This window comes from Erythrolamprus reginae, chromosome Z (genome assembly GCF_031021105.1).
Source record: "Erythrolamprus reginae isolate rEryReg1 chromosome Z, rEryReg1.hap1, whole genome shotgun sequence".
Lineage (NCBI taxonomy): Eukaryota > Metazoa > Chordata > Lepidosauria > Squamata > Dipsadidae > Erythrolamprus > Erythrolamprus reginae.
This window is the reverse complement of record NC_091963.1, coordinates 63,596,608-63,616,652: the sequence shown is the minus strand read 5'-3', so window position 1 is coordinate 63,616,652 and position 20,045 is coordinate 63,596,608. Positions and strand designations below refer to the sequence as shown.

The window sequence follows — 20,045 nt, the reverse complement described above, 5'->3', positions numbered from 1 at the left end:
TGCCACAGAAAGAGAGAACAGGTATTAACCTTTGCAAATAAGAGAGAAGTAAAAGTTAAAAATAGGTAGTTTGATGTAAAGGCAAAAAAATAAAAGAAGGAAAGAAATATCAGCTATATATAGAAAACAGAAGGAAAAGCATTGGAGGAGAAACTTTGGGAGGAGGGAAGGAAAAGGAGAAAGAGAAAAATAAATAAAAGTTATTAAAGAAAAGTGAAAAGAGTTGTTCAAAGGGGGAAAAAAAGGGGGGGTAATATTTTAGTTCAACTATTTAAAATAGAGCAGGAACCCAAGGGTTATTAACAATGCATATAGTTCAAGCTAAACTTCTTCTAATAATAAGAATGCACAAGGAATAAAAAAAAAGTCAAAGGAAAGTCAGGAAGAAAAAAAATGATTATTCAAAGACACAATAGCAATATTATATACTTAAGTTCTTCTTATAGATCCTGTAATTTTGCTAGAGAGTAAAGATGAAGATCCAAGTCTCAGAGGGTGAAGTTGTATTTGATTTCAATTCAAGGTTCAAAGAGTAAGACAAATCAAAAGCTTTCTTGTATTCGGAATGAAGTCAGTTTATTTTCCAAGTTCAAGGCAGGAACAAAGAAACAAATCCCAAGATGGAGTCAAGTTAATTTCCGTGCAGCAGGGCAGATGTTAAACAAAAGAATTCTCAACAAATAATCCAAAAGGAGTCAGCAGATAATCCAGAAAGGCTCAGCAAGTAATCCAAATAGGTTAATCCAATAGCAAGTAATCCAAAAAAGAAGTGATTTCAATCTCTTCTAGATTCCATTTAGTTCATAGTTATTAAATTATTTCATGTTGTGAAAAAGAGCAACAAGAGAGAGAAAAAAAAGGCAGCAAGACTGTGTTCCTCCGCTTGAAGATTTAAGCCCAGAACATTATGATTTTAACAGTCTATCAAAAACAAATTCTAATCATCACTAGTAATTTCCTTTAGCAGTTAAAATTTTCTAAATAGTCATGTCAAATTTAAGCTATTTTGTTAAACCATAAAGTCAAGAAATTATTTTATAAGTTCCAAAGTTCACGTTCAAGATGGAAAAGTAAAAGTAAAAAAAATTAGATCCGGCTGTTATTTGCGGATGAATTCAAACAGGGAAAAAACTTTCACTTTCGCCCTGAAGAAAAAAAAAAGACTTTTACTTAAAACTTTCACGATCTTCTGCTTTTGAACACGAAACGCAATGGAAGTTTTTTACCTTAGGTCCTTTCTCTGCTATATTCTTTTTCAAACAAGATATTTTGTACTTTCACTTCTTGGATTTTTCCTTCTTCCCGCTGGGTGAGGGGAGAAAGCGCTGGCCGGTCCTCTTAAGCAAAAAGGAGCGGTTCTCCCGTCTCCGAAGCTGCGGGGCGAACCGCTGCCTCCGGAGTCCTGGCGATGGGTCCTCGGGCAGAGGAGAGCCCCCTGTTCATGGATCGGGCCATCCGGGCCCGATCCGATCGCAAATGCGACCTTCGGAGGGGGTAGAAGGGATCGCCTGGCAGAGCCCTGCCAGAAACGTCCCACCGCGATCTCCTCCAAACCGGAAGTCCAGACTTTCTCTTCCTTTTTCACCTTCCTCCCTGCTTTCTTCTTCCTATGCATTCTTGTTTAATTGATTGTAGAAATCTTTGGCATCTTCGACGGACTCAAGTTTATGTTTTTTGTCTGCTAGGGCAGGGGTCTCCAACCGCCGGTCCGCGGACCGGCACCGGGCCGCTGGGGGTTTTCAGCCGGTCCGCGGCGCCAGGGCCCCCTCGGCCTTTCCGCGCTGCCCACCGCCCGCCCGATTTGCCCCCTCTGCTCCTCTGCCACCTCCTGCCTTTCACCGCAGCTCCTCCCGCACCCGGAACGCACGCCCTGCCCGCCTCACATTTGCCGAGAGGACTTTCGCCCCGGGCTCTCAGCAAGGGGGCTGCATGAGAGGCGGGGCCGGCGGAAGGTGATATTCAATGTCGGGGGCGCACGGGCGGTCTTGCGCGCGCTCCCTATCTCCCTGCTAGCCCACTCGGAATACGTATTCAAAATAAGAAAAGCCTTCGCCGGCAAAGGCTTTTCTTATTTTGAATACGTATTCCGAGTGGGCTAGCAGGGAGATAGGGAGCGCGCGCAAGACCGCCCGTGCGCCCCCGACATTGAATATCACCTTCCGCCGGCCCCGCCTCTCATGCAAACCCCCTTGCTGAGAGCCCGGGGCGAAAGTCCTCTCGGCAAATGTGAGGCGGGCAGGGCGTGCGCGCGTCACCGCTGAGAAGAACGGAGAGAGAACGAGAGTGAGTGAAAGCAACAGACAGCAAGATAGAGAGAAAGTGAGAAAGAGAGAGTGAGAGAAAGGGGGGGAGAGAAAGAGATAGCAAGAGAGAGAGAACAAGAGAGAGAAAGAGCGTGAGAAACAAAACAAGAGAGAAAGAGAGAGAGAGAGAAAGCAAAAGAGACAGAAAGAAAACAAGAGAGAGAAAGTGAGAAGAAGAGAGAGAAAGAGGGGGAGAGAGAGAGAAAGAGAGAGGGGGGAGAGAGAGAAAGAGAGGGAGAAAGAGAGGGAAAGGGGGGAGAGATAGCAAGAGAGGGAGAGAGAAAGAGAGAGGGAAAGGGGGAGAGAGGGGGGAGAGAAAGAGGAGATAAAGGAAGAGGAGAGAGAGAAAGGAAGAGAAAGAAAGAAAGAGGGATAGAAAGAGAGAGAGAGTGAGAGATGCTCAGTGAGCCTTTCTTTGAAGTTGCCTTTCTTTCTTTCTTTCTTTCTTTCTTTCTTGCTCTTTTTCTTTCTCTCTTTTACCTTTCCTTCCTCTATTTCTTTTCTTTCTCCTTCCTACCTTCTTCCCTCCCTCCCTCCAGTCCTTCCTCTCTTACTCTCCCCTTTCATAAGTTTCCTTGCTTCCTTCCTCTGTTCCTGTCCCTTCCCTCTTTCCTTCTTTCTTCCTTCCTTCCTTCCTTTCCTCCCTTCCTTTCCTCCCTCCATTTCTTGCTTTCCTTTTCCTTCCTCCCTTCTTTCCTCCCTCATTCCCTTCTTTCACTCCTTCCTCTCTTACTCTCCCCTTTCACACCTTTCTTTGCTTCTTTGCACCCTTCTTCTGTTCCTGTACCTTCCCTCTTTCCTTCCTTCCTTCCCACCCTCCGTCCATTCATTCACCCATTCCTCTCTTGATCGCCCCTTTTACGGCGCCGCTGACAGCTAGCTCCCCCCCCCCCCGGGCCATGGAAAACTGGTCTAGTTGAAAGCCGGTCCCTGGTGCAAAAAAGGTTGGGGACCTCTGTGCTAGGGTTATGAGCATTCCTTTGGGAACCAGCCATCTGAAGGGTATCCTATGTCTATTACGTTTGATCGATAGGAAGTGATATGGCCTTTTTTCTCTCACCCGTCAAGGAATCTGTCGAAGGACTAATATCTCTCTACCCTTATATACAACTGATTTTTCTTTGGAGGAGTTATAAATTTTGTCCTTTATTGTTCCTTTTGTAAGCCGAATGTGTACTTCTTTGGGTAATTTGTTGCATCTCGCGTATGTAGTTTTTAACCTGTAAATTTCGTCCATTTTTGCGCCCCCTCCTCAAGAAGCCTTCCCTGGACCCAGCCGTGCTTAATAACTACCATCCAATCTCCAACCTTCCCTTTATGGGGAAGGTTGTTGAGAAGGTGGTGGCACTCCAACTTCAGTGGTCCTCGGAAGAAGCCAATTATGTAGGTCCCCAGCTGTCTGGATTCAGACCCAGCTACAGCATGGAAACTGCTTTGGTCGCGTTGATGGATGATCTCTGGCGGGCCCAGGACAGGGGCTTGTCCTCTGTCCTGGTGCTTCTTGACCTCTCAGTGGCTTTCGATACCATCGACCATGGTATCCTTCTGTGCCGGCTGGAGGGGTTGGGAGTGGAAGGCACTGTTCTTCAGTGGTTCTCCTCCTACCTCTTCAGTCGATCGCAGTCAGTGTTAGTGGGGGGTCAGAGGTCGACCTCGAGGTTACTCCCTTGTGGGGTGTATCAGGGGTCGCTCCTCTCCCCCCTGCTATTCAATATCTACATGAAACCACTGGGTGAAATCATCCAGGGGCATGGGGTGAGGTATCATCAGTATGCGGATGATACCCAGTTATACATCTCTACCCCATGTCCAGTCAACAAAGCGGTGGAAGTGATGTGCCGGTACCTGGAGGCTATTGGGGTCTGGATGGATGTCAACAGACTCAAATTCAACCCAGATAAGACGGAGTGGCTGTGGGTTCTGCCTCCCAGGGACAATTCCATCTGTCCATCCATAATCCTGTGGGGGGATTATTGACCCCCTCAAAGAGGGTCTGCAACTTGGGTGTCCTCCTCGATCCACAGCTCACATTAGAGAAACATCTTTCAGCTGTGGCGAGGGGGGCGTTTGCCCAGGTTCGCCTGGTGCACCAGTTGCGGCCCTATCTGGACCGGGACTCACTGCTTACAGCCACTCATGCCCTCATCACCTCGAAGTTTGACTACTGTAATCACCGTTCCCCGTAAGCTGCGCCCGTGAGCAGGCGCGCACCCCCAAATACCACCGTGCGTGCCCTTTTCCATGGGGGCACACTCCCCATCCCCCTGCCAGCCTGCGGGAGGGGGCGGGGAGGCACCGGCAGTAAAAGGAAAGGGAGCCGCGACAGCCCCTGCCTCCCCACCGTGCCTCCAGCCCCATCGCGCTCCTGGCCTCTCGGCCCTGCACCCCGCCCACCCGATCCGCCCCCTCTCCTCCACCTCCGCCTCCTGCGCTCCCAGCCAGGAGGCTGCGAGAGAGAGTTTTCTCCGCGCACTTCAGGAATGCCCGCCCCACCCCTCTCGCAGCCCCTTCGTTGGGAGCGCTTTCCTCCCGAGCTTTTAGCAAGGGGGCTGCAGTAGAGGCAGGGCAGGCGTTCCCGAAGAACTCGGAGAAAGCGCTCTCGCAGCCCCCTCGCTGAAAGAGGGAGAAGGAGAGCGAAAGGCAAAACGGCGCGCCCCATCGCTGAAGCTTTTGCTGCTCCTGGAGGGGGGGCGCTGATGCCAAAAGTGTAAGCGACGTTTGGCTGCCGGGGGGGTGGGGAGGAGAAAATCCGCTCCCCCTCCAGGAGCAGCAAAAGCCTCAGCGACGGGGCGCGCCGTTTGCCTTTCGGCTCCGTCGCTGAGGCTTTTGCTGCTCCTGGAGGGTGGGGCGCCGATGCCGAAAGACAAACGGCGTGCCCCGTCACTGAGGCTTTTGCTGCTCGTGGAGGGGGAGTTGGGGATGCCGATGCTGAATGCTTTCCCTCTGCATTGGGGGGGTGCAGGGCAGGCGCAGGCAGCCCCAGGAGACAAAGAGGGAATGAGAGAAAGGAAAGAGATAGAAAGGGAGGGAGAGAAAGAAAGAGTGAGAAATAGAAAGGATAGAGAGAAAGAGGGAATGAGAGAAAGGAAAGAGATAGAAAGGATAGAGAGAAAGAGGGAATGAGAGAAAGGATAGAGAGAAAGAGGGAATGAGAGAAAGGAAAGAGACAGAAAGGGAGGGAGAGAAAGAAAGAGTGAGAGATAGAAAGGATAGAAAGAGGGAATGAGAAAGGAAAGAGAGAGAAAGGGAGGGAGAGAAAGAAAGAGTGAGAGATAGAAAGGATAGAGAGAAAGAGGGAATGAGAAAGGAAAGAGAGAGAAAGGGAGGGAGAGAAGGAAAGAGTGAGAGATAGAAAGGATAGAGAGAAAGAGGGAAATAGAAAAAGGAAAGAGACAGAATGGGAGGGAGAGAAAGAAAGAGTGAGAGATAGAAATGATAGAGAGAAAGAGGGAATGAGAAAGGAAAGAGAGAGAAAGGGAGGGAGAGAAGGAAAGAGAGATAGAAAGGATAGAGAGAAAGAGGGAATGAGAGAAAGGAAAGAGACAGAAAGGGAGGGAGAGAAAGAAAGAGTGAGAGATAGAAAGGATAGAGAGAAAGAGGGAATGAGAGAAAGAGGAAATGAAGGAGGGAGGGAAAGAGAGTGATAGAAAGGATAGAAAGAGGGAGGGAGAGAGAGAAAGGAAAGAGATGAGAGAGAAAGAGAGAGAAAGGAGGGGTAGCTAATTATGGATGTCAGAACTTGCGCATGCATAATAGCGTGCGCCCACACTTTTTAAAATAAATTTATTTAGAGTTTTATGCCGCCCAGTCCCGAAGGGACTGCCGCTCAGACACTATACTTTTCCGCCCACACCGGAAAAAAATTAGAGGGAACACTGACTGTAATGCAATTATTTCTGCCATGATTTTTGGTAGATCTTCCTCTTTTTCTTCTGTCAAATTTTGAAATCTCAAGAAGAAAGCTGACTTCTTGAGTTCAAAATTCAGAATTGCTTCTTCGAGGTTTCTGGCAACGTAATCTGTTCTATTCTCTGTAAATTGAATCCTGGTTTCCACTTTCTCTTTAAATTCTTCCATCTTCTTAATTCTTTCTTCATTATTCATTAATACTCCTTGGATGGATTCTATTTTCTTGTCCATTCACCCCATTCGGGTCTCAATCCTTTGGATGTTATCGTTCATGTCCCCCATTTTTCTCGTCATTGCTTCGTGGTTTCTGTCAATCGATTCTTGCATCTTAATCATCATCTCCTGGAGCAAAGCTAGGCCTTATCAGACGTGGTAGTATCAGAGGTTCGTTGGTTTGATGGGGTGGATGGTGGAGCAGTTGTTTTTTTCCATGTCTTGCTTGTGAGAGTGTTGGTGTTGGACATTTTGAAGAGGTTCCCGACATTTCCGAGATCTTTATCAGAATGTCAGTATGTTCTATATATCCCAATGTTCATCAATAATTCAGAAATTCAATAGCCTTCAGGGTCTATATGTATAACTAATCAATGTACAGTATCTCAATATTTCTTTGTAATCAATATTTCTCCAAATGCAGCAATAGTTTAACATTTGATCATTACTAGACAATAATTTAAATTATTGTATCATGATTCTTGACAAATGTCAAGATGTACGCTGAGAGCATATGCACCGATAAATTCCTTGTGTATCCAATCACACTTGGCCAATAAAATTCTATTCTATTCTAAATGGAATAGCACTTTATTTTATGAACAATAGTTTATTTTATGAACAGTGAGCTAGACCTAGAAAGCTGCATGAGAAATTCTCTCAACTTTAAGATAATACTGGTTGTTACCTAATAGAAAACTAGTAGCTTTATGAAACTGAGAAATATATACATAATGTCAGAGAAAAAAAATCATCCCTGTGTCAATATTGGAATTACAGAAAAATCATTATGGAGAACACACAACTGCCTTGATCCTTAAATAAGAACAGAATATAACTTTTGAGACAGACTTCTTCACATTAGGTGCTACTGCATAAATATGAGTTCATGTTGTAAAAAAGTGGTGTACATTCTCCTCTTGGACAGTCTTCAGACAAAGACTGAATAGCTATTTCCTGGGAATGACCAGGCAGAATTTTATTTAATTTATTTATTTTATTTGTCAAGTATGTATTGGTAGTATAAAAAGAAATAACATTGTTTATATGCATGATATTGGCACTGATAAGAGAGAAACCTAGGACAGGGATGGTAGACACACTCCTTACTGACTTTTTAGGAATCAGATGAGGTCAACAGCGGATAGTCTAATGGTAAAGTTTTGGGGGTTTGGTGATGAAACAATTGAGTCCGGTAGTGAGTTCCATGCATTAACTACTTGGTTGCTGAAGTCATTTTCTATAGTTGAGTTTGGAGCAATTAACTCTGAGTTTGTATCTGTTATGTGCTAGTGTATTATTGTGGTTGAAGCTGAAGTAGTTATTGACATGAAGAACATGTAGCAGATGATTTTATGGCCTATGCACATTTTATGGGTCATATTTAGGGCGGTGAAGGTCTAGGCTTTCTAAGCCTAGAATTTTAAGTCTGGTTGAGTATGGTATTCTGTTGCGAGTGGAGGAATGGAGGACTCTTCTTATAAAGTATCTCTGGACACTTTCTAATGTATTTATGTCTGAAATGTGGTGTGTGAAAAGTCCAGAGACAAGGCTTAAGTAAAGACGGTTCCTTTATTCAGCTCTTAAAAGGGAAGTGACAATCAGCGGGAACACGTCTGGCTTAACCTGGAGAGAAGCCGCTCTTTTATACATTTGCGGCTCCCGCCAAAAGAGAGCAGCCAGCGTCTGAGCCAATCAGGCGCGACTTCCTGTTTCCAGCTCAGACAGCGTTTCTCATGGAACCAACTATTTACATAGGATTCAACACCCCTCCCTCCTTAGTCAGAACACATCAATCAAGTAAGCCACGTGACGAAATCCTCCAATCTGCTCGGTCTACGCAGGGCTCGCTCCGACCTGCGCAGTTCATTTGAGTCCTCGCTTCCAACGGTGGAGGTCGGTTCGCCTGTACTTCCCCAGTGCGGCTGGGGCCTAGTTTGGGCTCCGGCCCGCTGAGTCGATTGGGCAGGCACAACACCAACCTCTGAGGACGAAGATGGCTCGGCGTCGCTGGAGGACCCTTCCTGGCTCGATAAGTCCATTTGAATGTCCATTAAGGCGGGTTGCGCGTTACAGTCTATTAGAGTGGGAGAGTCTGTTTTAGCGGTTTGCTCAGGGGAGGTTTCAATGCGCTTTCGTACATGGTCAATGTGCCGCTTCCACATTCGACCATCTTCCAATTTTACAATATATGTTTTAGGAGCAGTTTGTTGTACAATTGTTCCCTTCATCCAATTCAAACCCCCATCAAAATTCTTTGCAAAAACACTTTGACCCAAGTACAATTGTCTTTCAGGATTTACATACATAGGATTATGAGTACAATACCTTGGGTGTAATCTATCCAGTGGGGATCTAAGTTTCCTTCCCATTAGTATTTCAGCAGGGCTTATGTGTGTGTGGGAATTTGGTGTAATATGTTGTGTTAACAAAAATTGGTCCAGATGCTGTTGTACATCTCCAGGACCTGACCTGCGCAATGCTTCTTTTGCAACCCGAACGTATCGTTCTGCCAACCCGTTAGCCCAGGGCGAGTAAGGCGAGATGAGAGCATGTCTGACCCCCAAGTTATCTAAAAATAATTCAAATTGCCTGGCTGTCAATTGGGGTCCATTGTCTGACACTAAGATGTCAGGACAGCCATGGGTGGCAAACAAATGGCGCAGAACCTTAATTGTGGCGCTAGTGGTTATATTATTCATTGCAATGATTTCCACCCACTTGGAAAATGCATCTACCACTATTAAGAAATATTGTGACCCCACTGGCCCTGCAAAATCAATATGGACCCTGGACCAAGGCCCTGCAGGTTGTTCCCACTCTGCTGGAGTTGTTTTGGGGGGGTTTGGCCGAGACTCTTGGCATGGATCACACTTGGCTACCCACTTTTCAATATCAGTATCCAGACCTGGCCACCATAAGTGCCCCCTAGCTAGACCCTTCATCCTGACAATACCAGGGTGGCCCACATGTAACATTGTGAGTACTTTGGTCTTTAGACTTTCAGGAATGATTACTCTATCACCCCACAACAGGCAACCTTTAACATATGACAATTCCAATCTTTTGGTTTTAAAATCACTTAAGTTAGTTTCTACAGAGTCATTCTGCCACCCCTTAAGTACACAGTTTACCACCTTTTTCAAAATTGGGTCTTGCTGCGTGTGCGCAGCCACCTCCCTTGCTGTTGTTAGTGGGTTATCTTCGAGTTCTATCATTAAAACATCAGCAGATGGGGCAGGGTCCTCTACTAACTCTGCCATTGGGCACCTACTAAGACCATCTGTGTGGTTGATGGTTTTACCCCCTTTGTGAATGAGCTCGTACTGGTATCCTGAGAGAAACAAGGCCCACCTAATTAATCTTGGAGACATAAATGGGGGAGTTGGTTTGTTGGGGGCTAAGAGGCCTAGTAAAGGCTTGTGGTCGGTAACCAATTCAAAACTCCTGCCAAAGAGATAATTATGAAACTTCTTCACCCCAGCCACTAACGCTAGAGCCTCCTTATCTAGTTGGCTGTAGTTTCTCTCAGTATTGGTCATTGTTCTTGAAAAGAAAGCAATTGGGGCCTCTGTATTATTTGGCAACACATGTGCCAAGACCCCTCCCACGCCATATGGGGACGCATCGCACGTAAGCCTGACGGGTAGTAAAGTGCTATACTGGACTACTACACTTGCGGAAGTTAACAACTGCTTTATTTGCAAAAAGGCTTCGTGCTCAGTTCTCCCCCATGTCCAAAGGGTACCTTTCTGAAGTAGCCGGTGTAGAGGCTCTGCTGCTGTTGCCTTCTGTTTTAAAAAGACAGAGTAAAAGTTTAGAAGGCCTAAGAATGCCTGCAATTCTGTTTTATTCTGGGGCTCTGGGGCTTCCCTGATGGCTTTTAATTTTTCAGTAGTGGGGTGGATGCCTTCCCCATCGATTCTATATCCTAAGAATTCTACACTGCTGGTTCCCCACACACATTTGTCAGGTTTGATCCTTAACCTTTTATCTTGTAGTCTATGTAATACTTCTCTTATTCTTTTGTTGAGTTGATATTGGTTTTCTCCTGAAATTAAAATGTCATCAAAATAGGGAATGGTCCCTTTAATTCCTGACAACAAACGTTCCATTATGCTTTGAAAAATCCCGGGAGCTATGCTTACTCCAAATTGTAATCTGGTACATTTAAACGCACCCCTGTGGGTGACAATTGTCTGTGCGAGTGCTGTCGGTTCATCGACAGGGAGTTGTTGGTAAGCTTGGGCTAAATCGATTTTTGCGAACACTTTCCCTTCCCCCAGGGAGTGAAGGAGCTGTTGTACCACTGGAATGGGGTAAGGGTGATGTTGGGGGGCTTTGTTGAGCGTTGACTTATAGTCAGCGCAAACCCTCAAAGAGCCATCCGGTTTAAGAGGCGTGACTATGGGTGTTTCCCATGGCCCCTGCTCTACAGGAACTAAAATGCCCTGGCTTATGAGCTTATCTAGCTGTAGGTCAAGCTTGGGAAGGAGCGGGAGGGGTACCCTGCGTGGTTTGAGCCGGACAGGAGGGACCTTGGGGTCAATAGAAAAGGAGATAGGGGGCCCTTTATACGATCCCAAGGTGGGGCTAAACACTTCTGGGAACTCCTGTAAGAAGTTAGGCATGCTATCAGAGTTAACAGTACAGATACCAGAAATTTCAATTCCCAATGGTTCCATCCAAGCCAAACCCAGGAGAGAGTATCTAGCCCCTGCAACAACAATCATAGGAAGGGTACATTTAACAGTCTTAAACATAATAGGTACATTCACTTGGCCTAGAACAGGTATTATTCCCCCTTGAAAATCTCTAATTACCAATGAGGTTTGTAAAAGGTCAGACTTTGAGAGGCTAGGCATGTACATTATAAGCTTTTCCCACGGCATAATGGTGTATTTAGACCCCGTATCAAGTTCCATAGAGCATGGCTTGTTGTTTATGAGCAGTGAGATTACAATCTTGCCCCCATTTTTTGTTGCCGTGCTATTTACGGAAAATTGATTGTTACCTTTTGAGTAGTCGCGGTTAGGGGTTGAGTAGTTCTTGCGGCCAGAAAACTGGGGAAACCGGTTTTCGCACGGTTGAGGTGTTTGGGGCTGGAAACGAGGAGGACGAGGAGTGGAGAAAGATTCCTCAGGCAAGGGTGCTCTGCAGGCTTCGGCGATATGGCCGCGTCGGTTGCAGCGGCGGCAAATGGCGTCCCGGAAGGGGCAGCATTGGCACGGATGGTTTCCTCGGCAGCCGGCGCAGGGGGCGACGGGGCGAGGGTATCTGGGTTGTCTCGGCTGGTCCTGTTGCAGCAGAAAACTGCTGTCCTCGTTGAGGGCTGGTGGGCTGAGGTCGTCTGGGGCCTCTGCGCGGGAAAACGTGGAGTCGATCTTGGCGATGACTTCCCGCTTGTCGTGCTCCTTCAGCTCCTTGGCAGCAGCATCGGCGACCTCTGCAGTTTGTGCCAGCTTGATTACTGCCTGGAGAGACGGCTCGTCTTCGGTGAGGAGTTTGTTTCGGACCATGGCATTTCTCATGCCGAAGATTAGGGCGTCAGTGAGGCGAGCTTCCGGGCTATCAAACTTAGTTTTTGAAAGCACCGTTCGAAGACGCGTAGCGAACTGATTAATGGATTCGGATTCGAACTGGGCCATTCTTGAAAACTGGTGCCGGAAAACGATGGCTGGTTTCGTAGGCTTGAAATGGCTCGCGAGCTTAGTTTGCAGGACGTCCCAAGCGACGGATTTGGCTGGAAGCGGATCGGTGAGAGTCTGGGCGAGATCGAATATTTCTGGGCCGCAGTAATTCAGGAAGATTGCCCGCTTCCGTTCGGCGTCGGCGTCCCTTATTCCGGCAGCTTCGAGGAAGATCTCGAACTTGGCCATGTAGGCATCCCAGGAGGATTTCTCCGGATCGAAGAACTCAGGAGCCCGGCCGATTTGAAGGTTGTTCATCTTGCACGCGTGGTTCTTCTGTCCGTCGTCGCCAGTAAAAAGTCCAGAGACAAGGCTTAAGTAAAGACGGTTCCTTTATTCAGCTCTTAAAAGGGAAGTGACAATCAGCGGGAACACGTCTGGCTTAACCTGGAGAGAAGCCGCTCTTTTATACATTTGCGGCTCCCGCCAAAAGAGAGCAGCCAGCGTCTGAGCCAATCAGGCGCGACTTCCTGTTTCCAGCTCAGACAGCGTTTCTCATGGAACCAACTATTTACATAGGATTCAACAGTGTGGATTCCAGACAGATGAGCTGTATTCAACAATTGGTCTGGTGGAAGTTTTGTATGCTTTGGTTAGTAGAGTGATATTACCAGAGAAAAGCTACGTAGAATTAGGTTAACAATTCTTGAAGCCTTTTTTTGTGATGTTGTTGCAGTGGGCTTTCGTACTTAGGTCATTCGATATGAGTATTCCAAGGTCTTTTATGGAGTGAGTGTTGTCTGTAAGGTCTTGTTTATCCACCTTGTATTTGATGTTTGGATTCTTTTTGCCAATGTGTAGGACAGATAATTTTTTGGTTGAGATTTGGAGTTGCCAGATATTTGACCATTCAGACACAAAGTCAAGATCTTTTTGGAGGATAGCTGTGTTGTCAGTGGTGTTGAAGAGTTTTACATTGTCATTGAAGAGAATGTAGTTGCTTGTAATGTGGTTGCGAAGGTAATTTATATAGGGTATGACGAGTGTTGGTCCTAGTACGCTACCTTGAGGTATTCCACTGTTAACAGAAACAGGATTAGATATGGCGCTCCCTATTTTGACAACTTGTTGTCTGTTTGATAGGAATACAGTTATCCAGTCATGTAGGGACCTGAGATGCCGTAGGAATTCAATTTTAGTAGTTTATCATGAAGCACTGAGTCAAGGGCTTTACAGAAGTCTATGTAAATTGCATCTATTGATTTGTCCTGATCAAAATGTGTTGTCCGTATGTTTTTGCAGTGAAGGAGTTTCAGGTTACAAGATATTTATTTTTCTGAAACCAAATTGTTTATCAGCGAGTAGTTTGTTAGTTTCTAGGTGAAGGGTAATTGGTTGGTTAATGATTGATTTCATGACTTTACATGTGAGGCAGCATAGAGAAATTGATCTGTAGTTTTCAACTAGACAGGGATCTCCTTTTTTGAAGATGGGGATGACTGTGGCTAGTGACCATAGTTTTGGTAGTGAACTGGTCCTGAATGATTTTTCAAAGATTATACTTAGTGGTTCAACTTTGACTTTGGAGAGGGTTTTTTTTTTTAGAAAATATGTGCATAGACCAGTGATGGCGAACCTTTTTTTCCTCAGGTGCCGAAAGAGTGTGGGCACGCACTATTGTGTATGCACAAGTGCCCACACCTATAATTAATAATTAATGCATTTTCATTAAAGACTACACATTGAGTGTGGTTGGTCAGTCAGTTACGAATCCATCTGGTAGTGGTACTGTTAACCCACATTTTTCCATTTTATCAAGTAGCAGGCTGTAGTCTATTAAATGCCTTACTATATCCACAGCATTCCTTTAGTCCACTAATGTTGTCACTTTGTCAAATAATGCAATAAAATTTGTCTGGCATGATCTTTTTTGACAAGCCCACATTGGCTTTTAGTTTGGACTTTGTTTTTCTCTAGATGTTTGCTGATTCTTGGCTTAATTATCTTTTTCAGAATCTTTATTATTATTTATTAGATTTGTATGCTGCCCTTCTCCGGAGACTCTGGAAAATCTTCCCAGATATTGAGGTCAGACTTATAGGTCTGTAGTTTCCTGGATCTAATTTTTCCCCTTTTTGGAAGATGGGAACTACATCAGCTCTTTTCCAATCTTTTGGTAGTACCCCGGTGGTCCAGGATCATTGAAAGATATAGTTCAGTGGTGGTGAGATCATGACTGCAAGTTCCTTCAGAATCTTGGGATGTAATCCATCTGCTCCTGGTGATTTGAATTTGTCTAGAGTGGACAGATTGTCATTTTCCATTTTCTTGCCTATTTTAACTTGTATTTCTAATCTGTTTTTATGGTACTGTTTTTGATAGGTTAGACTGTTTTTTCTTTTTGTGTAAAACAGATACAAAAAACTAATTAAGCACTTCCGCTTCCTCTTTGTTGCTTGTCACCTTTGTTATGTATGGAAGGACCAACGACAGGAGATGCCTAGAGAGGCTCCATACAGGAAGTGTTATGAGAACAGGAAAGGGCACCGGGAGAGGGGCGGTAACCTAGCAACCGGGGAAAATAAGGGATTACCATTGGTTCGTTCCTCAGCCAGCTGGCAGTTAAATAGGGGAAACCCGAGGAGGTTTGACAGTTGAATACTGACTGTTGTATTAACGTTATGTTTATGCTGGAATAAAGCAGTTCAAGCAAAGCCGCAATTACGTGTCCGAATCTGTACCAAGCCACTTCAACCTTCTTGCCTCTTTTTCCTATTTATAGATCAATTATATGTGAAAATGACAGCAAAGATTCTATATAGACAACTTGGGAAGGCTTTAAGAATCAGTGCAATGGGAAAATGTTGGATCTAACACCCAGTTGGAAGCCCTTTTTGGACATTTTGCAAGAAACAGAAAAAACATGAAGTTATAACATAGCATGAATATTATTATTACTAATGTAACATGAATATTACTATTATTTATGGAATATTAAAAATGATAGTTACACCTAATTGTAGAGTAAAATGTGAAGTCAAGCTTTATTTATATCTGTTGCAAAAGAAGTTGGAAATCTTTCATTTTTGTATATTTTTGTTGTTTTTTATTTTATGTACTGTATATGCCTGCTAGTTTTCATTATATTCTGGTTTCTTTTCTCCCTCTTGGCTATTCATTCTATTCTGGTTTCTTTTCTCTCTCTTGACTATTCATTCTGTTTGTTTTTTAATAACAATAAAGTTGTATTTTTAAAAAAAAAATATTAATCAGTTGATGAATTCCCTAGCATTTCTCCAGTGTGCCATCAACAGCTGTTCTCATTTGCTTTTGGAATTGATTTATCCATGATAAGCTTACCAAAGTTGGAAATAAAAATTGAATAAATAAATAAATAAATTGAGAACAAGGACACATCATCAAGCATAGCAAAAGCTTGTGCATAGGATTTTTAAAAATGATTATTATTCAGACATCTGGAATGTTTGTAGTCAGAACAGACTGTAACAAGAGCAAATTCTGAACCACATCAAGCAGTTCCCATGTCGTGCATGTCATTTAAGTATCAATTCTATAAGGGCGTTTGCTATGTTCTTCACGCAGAGAAAGACCACAACTAAGTGCCTAAAAATATCCCAAGAGTTTTTAAAAATGTGGACAAACAACCCTTTTCTTTTGTATTGTTTCACTTGAATAGCTCTGCAACATCTGGTATCCCAGAAAGCATTTTAAAATCTCATCTTTCCTTTCTTTTTATTGTTCATCCTTTTGAGTACACTTTTTTTTTGATGACGCTTGAAAAATGTCACTTGCAGAAGAGACATATCCAAAACCCAGAATGAAGGACTTTTTTCTATGATTCGATAAAAGGAGTTGGTGTCTATGAAGAAGTGCAAGTGTACTACAAAAGCTCTTTAGAAAATCTATTGCTCAATGTCCCAAGTATGAACTTTATCCATATCAGATCCCCAGCTAAAAATGTATAAATCACAAAAAGCACTTTTAGTTAAACATAAACAAATTAAATAAACCAAATCCATAAAAATAAACTAATCCAATAAAAATCTGCTTTATTTGTATGGCCACCTAATTCCAAATTATTTTGATATGCAATGGTTTATATTATCTTTTCTTTTTATGTTATTGCTATTTTTCAGGCATGTCCTGTTTGGAAATTTATTCAAGTCAGATTTATCAAGTCTGTAATATTTGCTTTGCATTTGAGGGAAATTTTGAGATTAGAAGTGCATGAATCATTTAGGAAACATGGGTCCTAGCAATCTTATTCCTGTATTTGAAATAGATTTCTTTTCTGATGGAACATTATATTCTAAATGGCTTAACCCAGGGGCAATGAAAGGCTACCAACATTTTTATTACCACACTGAGGGCGTGGCTTATGCAGGATGCCCGGCATTTTCTTTCAATGTCTTTCAGTGCAAATTGGGTGCTCTGTGGTGGAGCTCCATTTTTGCTACCCACTGCATTCCCCCCTGTCTGGGCAGCAGCCCACCCCTGCCCAGAGGTATCAAACTGAAGGCCCACTGGCTGGATTCGGTCCATGAGTGCTTAGATCTGGCCCACAGAGCTGCCCTGGAAACAGTGAAGGACTGATCCACGATATCTCTGCCACTGAAAAAGATTTGGGGGTGGGGCTGAGTGCAATCCCCACAAACTCCACTTCCAGTGTGATGGTGCCTGCAACCCTCTGCCAGGAAAAATGGAGCTATGGAGGGTTGTAGCCCTCCCTAGCTCCATTTTCGTTGGCACTATGCTTGGGCCACCAAAGGCGCTCCTGATATGAGTGACATCAAACTAGCCACTTCCAACCTGACTCCCTGCCTCAAGGTCCCCAATTAAATCAAGTTTGACATCCCTAACTTAACCTAATCACAAATTTATAATGAGGATATACCCATTTTTTATGGTTCTATGCATGGGAGGAAAATGTAGCTTAAATTTTCACCCAGATTGTTATGGTTCATTGCAGTGTTAGTCAGTAGTTGAGATTGGATTTGACCTTTTTATCCATCTATTTTTATCCACCTATTTCTCAAGGTCCTTGGATAGATAGCTGGTGATTTTTGGTGGTGTAATAATAACAATAACAACAACAACAACAACAACAACAACAACAACAACAATAATAATAATAATAATAATAATAATAATAATAATAATAATAATAATAATAATTTATTAGATTGTATGCCGCCCCTCTCCGTGGACTCGGAGCGTAAAGTATAAAAGTATTGCCATAGGATGTAAGCTGTTCCATGAAAAGCTGCGTTTTTGCGTTTTTGCAAGTGTACTTTGACAATGTTGATGATGTTCAAGTAATGCTCTTATTTTGGGATTGCAACTCTGCTGTTCTGTTTGGGTTGTATGTGACCCGAAGCCATGTTTGAGACCCTGTAAAAAGTTTTCCCTGCATATCTGGAACTTATTTGGAACTTATTTATCTGGAAATTATTTTTTTCAGCTCCTTAGGATAGTTCCCTGTTTCCCTGAAAATACAACCTAGGGGTTAAATGTGAACTTTTTCCCTACCTGAGTGTGGCTTGGAGGTCAGCCAAGCCATCAATGTCCTGACTACTATCTGACCTCCCGGCAGCAGATCCTTAAACCTCACATAGCTGTTGGCCTGCTTCTTCTCCTTGTTTGCTACTGTAATGGAACAGGAGGCAAAGTGACACAATGATCACACAGTCTTGGACAGGGCTGCTTGAGCCATGCAAGATGAGGCAGTTGTCACGATATTGATGGGCTGCCTCCAGGCCTGCCTCCAAGCTGGTACAGCTCTACATCCCCGATCTAGCTTCGTCCTCCATCCCTCCTCTGCCTCACTTTCTGGCTGCTTCACTAGTGCATCACTCAGCCTCCTGCTCCATTAAAGTGGAAAAGAAGTGGGCCGGCAGCCACACGAAGACAGCAGCCACAAAGCAAAGTGGTAGTGAGGGTGGAAAAGAATGAAGTGAGGTGGGGGTGTTACCCAAGAGCCCTTCAGCCAGGCCTCCCATGGCCTGCATTGCCTCATGTCTCCCTACTCCATGTTCTGATTGATGGGAGAGTTTAGGTTGGGTCACTCTAGTCCTCTAGCTCTATGACTAGGTAACAGTCTCAAGTTATCCAACTATGTCACGGCTATTGTATGTGAGTTTTCTAGCTCCTGGTTTGGAACTACTATAGTGGGTTTATTATTCTCTGGAAAGAGAATTCTGGACTCCACTTTTCTCTTTTCCTCGATTCCAGCTGATTTCTTGCAGAGGGAACAGTGAGATACAGTTTGCATCAAGGGCTCTGCGAGCCTCACAGTGCCCTCTGCTGGTCATTTCATTGGCTAGTGAGATGTCAGGCTTTTTTAACTGCTTGTTAACTGCAGCTGGTTTGCCAGCATGAGGGATATATTCAGAGAGGGAAGTTTTTTCTTCCCCTCTGGTTCTCCAGTCCCAGCAGACTTCAAGGAACCTGTAAATAGCTCTCTGGCTTCAAAGGAAAACAAGGCAAATAAACAGCTCCCTGCTGCTGCTGCTGCTGCAGCTACTGCTGGAGGCATCCAAACGTGGGGATTTCCCCTGAAAATGCCTCATTCACTGAGTAGCTTCTCTACATGGTGGCAGGCATTTTGGAGGGAGAACGCCATTTTGAGACAGACGTATTTTAGAGGCTCTAAGCAGGTAGGAGTTAGAGTAATCCTGATCCCTTGACCTGGGTTTAGAGGAACTAGGAGCAGCAGTGTCCACACTTAGTCTGGCCTGTATTTAGGCGCAGTTTATTTTCCCCTCTCCCTGAAGCTCTTGACCAGGCTTAGTCAGAGAGAGAGTTTCTGGTTGCCTTTCACCACTTTCACTTCTCTGGTTGCCATGGCAATTATGAGCCACATAAGCTACCTCTCTTTGCTGCAAGATCAGAGAGTATCCTCCAACCAGCTTCACACCTGGTTAAGTTGATTGCTGGCAAGGTTTTTGCCTATTAGAGCCTATGCCTACCAGCTTTTGTGCCTGGCTTGTTCCTTTATTCCTGGCTCCTACTCAATGGAGCAGGAAAGATCTGGCTCTGGAAGGTTACAAAGGGGTTCATGCCTCCCCTCTTACATCTGAAGTGTCTAGCAGAGCCTCAGCCAGGCCAAATCTTCAATACACTGGCCCTCATTGAGGAAGGAGGAAAAAGTAGATCAACAGGGACAAAAGGCCCTCTAGGAGGAGTTTGCCAAAGTAGGGAATCTCTCTGCCAGGCACAGCTGTTTGGGCAGCAGAGCAATGGATGCTCCCTTGGCATGCTGCCCTCTGAGCAGTGATTACAGGCCCATCTGGCTGCTGACCCTGGCTGGTCTTCTGAAGCCTTGGGAGACCTTCTTACTTTAGGCCTCCTTCTGAACCTCAGGGCTTTAGAACTTCAGTGCCTTCCACCCTCTGCTCTTACACCAGTCCCAGACAAGGATATAGCTCCCTAAATCTGCAGGGCACCTGAGGCCTCCTTTAACCTGACTGTGGCTGTCCTCCAACCTGAATCTTGGCAGGAACAGGATATGCCTCCCTTCATGAGGCACTGGATATCCTCACCCATCAAAGTGGGCATAGAAGCGGGCCATACCGGGCCGGATGAGGACAAGAGCGGACCGGCGTGGGTCCGAATTGGCGGCTTGTGGGGAAGGCGCAAAAAGCCTGCGAAGATGCTGGGCGTCGCCATTTTGGAAGGCTCCCCCACGGAACCCAGAAGGCGCCAACCGGAAGGGTTTCCGGCAGCTGTGAGGCGCGAAATGAGCTTTGGGCTCTACTGTGCAGCCGCAAGGGGCGAGGTGACCAGACGCCATTTTCCGAGCAGTGACAAAGCGTTGGGGGAGAAAAGTTTGTACCGGCCAGCGCATCTAGACCACCAAGTTGTGAATAAGATGGATGATAAACCCGGTGGCGAGAAATCCAGCTCCCCAGTGGTGCCTAAGGAGAAAGCTAAGGGGAAGGATAAGGAGAGATCCAAATCCTCCCAATCT

At 44.9% G+C, this 20,045-nt stretch overlaps 1 protein-coding gene across 3 annotated transcripts in view; it reads left to right on the top strand.

The window, feature by feature from the left end:
• Positions 1 to 20,045, top strand: part of SUGCT (succinyl-CoA:glutarate-CoA transferase) — a 417,742-nt gene that overhangs the window by 310,031 nt on the left and 87,666 nt on the right. The window contains exon 13 of one of the 3 annotated variants that reach the window (XM_070727744.1): positions 14,838 to 15,318. The exons of the other annotated variants lie outside the window; for them this stretch is intronic. Coding sequence (XP_070583845.1) covers positions 14,838 to 14,852 — 15 coding nt within the window. The 3' untranslated portion in view covers positions 14,853 to 15,318. Of the gene's footprint in view, positions 1 to 14,837; positions 15,319 to 20,045 lie in introns of those variants that run through there. 3 annotated transcript variants of the gene reach the window in all.